We start from the raw sequence: 7,186 nt of genomic DNA on the forward strand, positions 1-7,186 counted from the left end.
CACTGTTGAGCAGAGCCAAATGAGTTGAACCATCTGAAGCATTTCAAAGCTTTTTCAACCAGCAATAAAACTCTTATTGTATGTTGACTGTAATTAAAGGGGCACTAAAATCCTGCTTTATGTTGTAAAATGGAGTTTGTCATCTGTACAGCAGACTAATCTCTGGAGGACTCAATGCAGAGCTTTGCTTTCAGTGCTGTGGGTATGTACATATAAATAAACTGGAGTTTATTTACACAAGAAAGGAGTTCAGCTTTATAAAGTGCAAATTCATACAATGTGATATTAGAGTGAAACCCCAACAAGCCTCTGGCAGCCATCTGCAAGAGACCAGCTGTGGGACGATGGGACAGAGAAGATACAAACTGTGGGAGAGAGAAGAAGAAAAAAAGTGGAGTAGAGTGCATCATGGGAAGTCTGCCAGCAGCCTGAGCCTATCGCAGCAGCAGGGTCCCCTGATCGAGCCCTGGCTGTAAGCTTTACCAAAAAGCTTAAAATCTAAAAATTTAGAGGGGGTCTGTCTCCCAAAACCAAGCTGGGAGCTGATTTCACAGAAGAATGACCTTAAAGCTGAAGGCTCTGCCACAATTAAGCCTGCAGTCTGGGAGCGATCTACGAGGTCTTTAAGATGTGATGAGGCCTGATTATTTAAAAACTTTCTATGTGTACAGAATTTAACAAAGACCCACATGCAGTTGTATTGTATAAAGGAAAACATGGCTGGTATTTATATGTGCTGACATTACATACAAGACATCAATGCCAGGAAAAAAGGACCAAAAAACTGGTGTGACTCAACCCTGATATGTTAGGAGCGTTATACTGTACATTTGTGTGTGCTCACATGTGCGTTAAAGATTGCCAAAGGTTCAAGGTAATAAACAATTAGTTGCTCTGGGTGAAATTTTTTTTTTGTACTTTTGTCACTTGTTTTATCAGTGAAAGGGGGACATCACAGACTGTGAGCACAGAAGCCCCACCCACCCGCTGTCCAGACCTTCTGTTTGCACAGGCCAGCCAATCAGAAGAAAGCCATCTAAAAATAATATGGGAAGATAGCTAAAAGTCTTGTTTCAAGCAGTAGATGAACTACATGAAAGGGCTGCACCAGTGCCCATATTAAGAAAAATGAGGATTATTTTTTAGAAATGTAAATCATGCTAAACTATCCTGGAAGCACAAGAATAAAACACGGAGCTGGAAATTAGCACTACGGATCATGTGAACTTACCCTTCGATTTCAGTTTATAGCATAGCTTCCACTTCTGCATAGCTCTTCACTGACAGGGTCGTTGCTGGTCGTTGCTGGAGGCCGGGGCTGGACTGGACGGGGAGGAGACTGCAGATGCGGGGTGGTACAATGTGGCGCTGGAAGTCCTCCTGCACTCACAGGACACATGAGAGCAGCAGAAAGTCGGAGCGAATTGAGTCAAAGTTGGGTAAGATCTCTGAAAAAAGTCGCATGACTGGTTTAGTTTGACTTTCTTGTTTCTTTTTTATTATTACTATTACTAAATGCACGTATGAAATGAGTTATAGACTTTACCTGATCTAAACTGCATTTATGCTGAAGGTTGTGGAGGAGGGAAAAAAAATCAGGAGACATTTTTTGTGCACAGACTTCATGCAGTGCGGTGAGTCTTAAAAGGACTTCAAAGCATTCCTGGCGCTTATCAGTCTGCTTAATGCAAACCAAAAATAGCCGAGGATATTCTGGGTGTATATTAATGGCTGTTGAGAATTGACATGTGGTCCTGTGTTTTCACTGGAGAGAAGAAGAGGGAGGAGGAGGAGGGACTGCAGCGATGGCACTGGTGAGAGGGTGAAAACTAAACCCTCTTTCCAGCCTCTCTGTCATTGAGTGGGGGGAAAATTGAGCTGCTTCCAGAGAATAGGGGTCGATGAGGGCATATGCAGAAATGATTCATTAGTGTTTCCTTTTTTAACTATAAAAAACCAAATGGTGCAAAAATGGATGACAGCAGAGCATCTCCTGATTGTGGGTTTTTTGTGTATGTGTGTGTAGGGGGGGGGGGGGGGGGGGGTAATGGCTCCCAGATGTGTGCTGTGAAAACATATGGTTTCCGAAAGCCACTGTGATGCACACCAAGAACTGTGTGTGTGTTTTAGTGTCACACAAAGTTGCACAAATTGTTTGGCATGCATGCACAACTTGTGCAAAAAGTGTTTTACTCACAGAGTTTGTGTCCAAATGTGACCTAGAAAATCTGCATTTAGTTACACACACACACAAACACACACAAACAAAGGGGAGGGAGAAAAGAAAAGAGTGGGTTTTGTGTATGTACCACACAATCAGGTTTAGTGCATGAAGTGGCCCACAGTGCAGCAGCAGCTGTGGAGGAGGAGCGTTCATACTTTCCACAAAGTGGAAAAGTACTTTAGTCAGTGTAAGGTAATGAGTTTTACTGTATGTAACAGTGTGACTTCATGAATGTCACTGACGGATTCAGAGTGGGGTTTTATTTTTTAAAAAAGCTCTGTTGCTTGGTGGGGTAAAGAAGAAAGAAAAGGGGGAAAAGGGGGGGGGGGGGGCTGGTAGGAAATGACCAGTGAGAGCGACAGAAGGGAAATGAAGGATGAGGAGGCATAAAGAGGGAGGGATGAAGAAAACCCAGAGAGAAAGAGAGTGGGGTGGGGTCGAGGGGTCCTCTGTTTCTTTTCCTGGAATGCGGACTGTGTGCTGCTGCGAGGAAAAGCTGTAAAACAGAAAGTTTGTTCTGAGGAAGACATGCCACATTCTTGCTGCCACAGTTCCCCGGTGGAGGAGGTGGTGGTGTTGGTCACAGTGGGGATGATGGCTTAAGGGGGGCAGAAGTATGGGGGGGTGGAAAGGTGACGGAGGACGGGGGAAAGAGAAGAGACGAGTTTTCAGGAGACCAAAGCAGTGTCCAGCACTGAGCACTTTATCCCCCTCATGTTGTTTTGTTTTGATTAATACTCTCATTTTCCCTCCAGTGTTAAAGTCAGTCTACCTCCCAGAGCGACCATGAGAGTCCTCCTGCTACTCTGCATGCCAGGTAACTGCACCACAGGCCTCTATGAGCTGAAACAGCTTCAAAAAACAAATCGGTTCTCTGTAACACCAAAGGCTCAATACTAAATGTTTGGACATTTTGGTATAATAGATTTATTTGCTTTCTTGCTTCAAGTTAGGTAAGGAAACTGATACCATTCTCATGTCTGTATCATGCATGAAAAACTCCTCGATCAACAACTTAAATAAGATTAAATGACAGATAAATAGTTCAGTCTAAAGGTAACAACAAAGCCCTGCCAACATTTAAAAAAATGTCAAACAACTCGTTTATTTATTCCTTTATTCATTTCATGTTCAGACCTCAACAACAAAACAGCCCCAACAGCACCTGTTATCACCGTTATCCAGTTTAGTCCCACACACTCCTTGCTCTCGACCAAAAATGCTGAAAACCTCCCGAAACTTTTCAAATTTTAACAGAAAATTGCTGCCCACTGTAAAAAACAAAGATCACTATTCCTATTCACTATTCACTATGTTCACTATTCCTCGAATAGCAAAAAAATTTAGTCAAACTGAGAAAAAGCTGCAAAGATAACACATGTATGCAGCTCTGAATAATAGTGAGATACAGCAGCACAAAGTCTCACTTGGCATTTTGTAAGTACATCTGTTCCACTTCTTGAACCCAAATACTTAATCATCCAATCAAATGGCGGCAGCCCAGTGGATCTAGGCGTGTAGTCATGACCAAGACGACCTGCTGAAGTTGAAGCGAGCATCAGAATGAGAAAGATAGGTGAACGTGCCATGGCTGAAGCTGAGACTAGAGTTCTCACAGACTCACCAAAATTAGCCAAGAGAAGATCGGAAAACGCTGCCTGATGTGATGAGTCTCGATTTCTACTGTGTTTTTCAGAGGTTAGTGTCAGAATTTGACATAACCAACATGAACGCAAAGAATCCATGGATCCTTGTTCAGGCTGCTGGTAGTGATGTAATGGTGTTATTCTTCTCAGTGTTCACTCACTAATGGTTAGGCTTAAGCAGAAAGGCTTCCTGCCCAAACCCCTCACGCCATGTGCGGTCTTTCTCCCCACGTTCCCGAGCTTGATGGGATTGTGACTTGTCATTTGCAATAATGGTCCTGCAGTAGTGCTAGCTAGAGCTTGAAGATGTAAAAACCACATAATTATCAGGTGCGATTGCATTTCCAACATTTGTAACGTTTCATACTTCATAGCTGCCTTATTAAAGGAGTTGAGTGTGATCTTAAAAGACTTAGAAAACACCAGTGATAGAGCTGTTTGTGTTTCACCGACTGCACTTCTCTCATCATTCCGTCTTTGTGATTCCTCTCTTTGTCTACGATGTCAACAGTTGTGCTGTTCAGCCAGCCCCAGTACCAGGATCCATATATCTTTAACGGTAAGTTAATTAAGGGAATATTGGCCTACATTGTTCCTGCTCAGCATCGGTTTACATCAGAGCTCTCCACATCTGTTCTCAATTCCTCGTTATCCTCTGCTGTATCACCCACCCTCGAGGAGTTCGCCCTCCCCCTCTCTCTCTGTCTTTCTCCTGATTCACATGTTTGTCATTCGCATAGCAACTGCAATGTAGTGTAAATAGCACTTTGACCAGTCTGCATCTTATTATTTTTAAACATCTTGCATATGAAGTCATGATTACTGACTCACAAGCTTGTGAACTCGTGCAGGTGGTTCACGTTATATGGTGCAGCGCTTTCTGTGGGGTTTTTTTAAACAAACGGTTGATCTCATGAAACATGTTTCTCTCTTGCTTGTTTTAAGAATTCCAAGACTATGAGTACACTGCAGGTAAGACATTTACTTTTCTTTTTTTCAGTTTCCTCATTTTCTAAATGTTATGCCAAGTGTATAAGTGGGAAAATATTTCTCTCCTCTTATTTAGACCCTCCTCGTGGAGGCTATCAGCAGCAGGTTCAGCTCAACCCCGTGATCCGTCCTGGAAAATCAGGTATGTCTGCTTAGCTCTCCTCCCATCAGTCACAGATTTACTCCCAGTGCTGTCACGATTGATTGAATGAATGAATGCAAATTGCTGCATGTCTCATACTATTTGAAAAAAACAGATCCCGAATTCCTGACAGAGCCCACGGAGCCTGGACCTCTCGGTAAGTGATTCGGAGAGACGAGAACAGAAAGACAGTTGTTTTACGTAGAGTGGAGAAATGATTCTGTTGTTTGATTCCCAGATTGCAGAGAGGAGCAGTACCTCTGCACCCGACTCTACTCAGTTCACAAGCCATGCAAGCAGTGTCTCAACAGCCTCTGTTTCTACAGGTAAGTGCTTTTAAAGGAGCACAACAGCAACAGAAAGCAGTGATTACAAGTAATACTGCATGGCTTCATTTCGTCTTGATGAATGGATATTTACCTCATGTGCACTGTGCTAGTTTTGGTCTGTTATTCTAATGTAAATATCACTGAAGCACAGTTAATTCTGATGTTAACAATGTGCTGGAACTATAGTGCATTTATGCAGATCCAAAACAAAAGGAATGAGGTTTTATACGATGCAGATGTTTCAAGGTGTCTAACAAAAAGGCAACCAGGAGCCAAACTGCTCTCCAAGAACTTACCGGATAAAGATTGTACGGCCTGTTCTCAGCAATCATTTCAAAGACTCCATTAGTCAAACAGGACTAAATAGTGTATTTGTTGGGAACAATATCCAGCTGTGGATCAACCCTCATTTAGTTCTTATGAGTTCGTATGCGGTGCTGACTCAAAATAAACTTCAGTAGTAATGAGGAAACACCATGAAGTGCAGTGTCTCACTAAATAGGCAACAGTGGATTTGATTCGGTATAGAACGGCTATAGACTGTTGCCTGTAGATGCAGTTGTGACTGATAAGACCGACATGATGACTGTGAGCTGCTCCTGGCGCCGCACGTGTGACCTCTGCATGTGTTTTTGTTCAGTTTGCGGCGGGTGTACGTCGTCAACAAGGAGGTCTGCGTGAGGACTGTGTGCGCACACGAGGAGCTGCTCAGAGGTGGGATTCGCGTAACCTGTGTTCATGCATTTACTCCTTGATATTTTATGTACTAATTTAAAAGGGGCAGTGCATATTAATTAACACAAGCACTTAAACCCATCCTGTAAATATGCCAGGTTTGCCAGGCTAATTTTCATCTTGCAGGTTAATAAATTAATGAATAAAACCAAATCTTCAAAGGCATATAAATAAATATAAATATAAATGAAAGAGAAACGCATGTAAAATATACACAAATTCTAAAGTGATGGTATAAATTTGGCTTGTTATCCAAAAATTTCTACAAGCCTGCTTATAGAAAATAACTTTCTAATGATTTTAATTGTCTGTGTTGGACAATAGCTCATATGAGAAAGAATCATGAGATTGATTTTAACGGACCGTGTGTGTGTGCTTGTGTGTGTTTAGCGGACCTGTGTCGTGATCAGTTTTCTCGCTGTGGAGTGGCGGCGCTGAGTGGCCAGTGTGCATCATTAGGAGGAAGCTGTGGGAAGAGCTGCGGAAGCTGCTGATGATCAGGGACACCACCCGCCCAGATACTGCCGCTTTTTCACCTCCCTCATCACGTTGTCTTACTTTGCCCTCCTCCCTCCCTCCTCTCCCTCTGTACACCCCCACTACCCCTGTGCGAAAAGCACTTCTGCATTTCAGCATGTTTCTCTTCGTCCAAAATGTTCCACATGTGTGTTTGCTCACTAGATCCTGTGTGTAAGGATACGTATAATCCAAAGGACGTTGATGACTGTATAAATCACTGGTGCTATAAAACTTTTAGAGGTGCACATAAAGCCACAGAACATCCTCTATTTTTATTTTTTAATTTTTTGCATATCGTATCACATTAATCTTCTCGTGTTTACTGGTACGTTACTGTATTTGTGTTGAAAAGCAGTCATTGTCATGATTAGCTCATCAATGGTGGCCGCAGTGCACTGACATCAGACAAAACGAATCGATATCCAGCCGCCAGCTGTCTCGCTATCCAAGATCATGAGATATGTGATGAAACAGGTAGTGAGGAGTGACCTCACAAATGACCTCTGTACTACTGCTTTGTAAAACTGTCACTATAGAGACTGAGAAAAAAAATAAACTTTGTTTTGTTTTTTTACTACAGCTGATCAGCGTGTCATTGACT

At 42.6% G+C, this 7,186-nt stretch overlaps 1 protein-coding gene across 1 annotated transcript; it reads left to right on the forward strand.

The window, feature by feature from the left end:
• The first annotated feature begins 1,115 nt into the window (after positions 1 to 1,115).
• On the forward strand, positions 1,116 to 7,164 carry mfap2 (microfibril associated protein 2). Its single transcript, XM_084928484.1, has 9 exons — positions 1,116 to 1,439; positions 2,980 to 3,041; positions 4,382 to 4,429; positions 4,816 to 4,842; positions 4,937 to 5,002; positions 5,118 to 5,159; positions 5,241 to 5,328; positions 5,972 to 6,045; positions 6,457 to 7,164. The coding sequence occupies exons 2-9, from the start codon at positions 3,011 to 3,013 to the stop codon at positions 6,558 to 6,560; spliced, it is 480 nt and encodes a 159-aa protein (XP_084784610.1). The 5' UTR covers positions 1,116 to 1,439; positions 2,980 to 3,010; the 3' UTR covers positions 6,561 to 7,164.
• The last annotated feature ends 22 nt before the right edge of the window (positions 7,165 to 7,186 follow it).

This window comes from Perissodus microlepis, chromosome 5, assembly GCF_051167445.1.
Source record: "Perissodus microlepis isolate ML-2025 ecotype Zambia chromosome 5, ASM5116744v1, whole genome shotgun sequence".
In the NCBI taxonomy this organism is placed as follows: Eukaryota; Metazoa; Chordata; class Actinopteri; order Cichliformes; family Cichlidae; genus Perissodus; species Perissodus microlepis.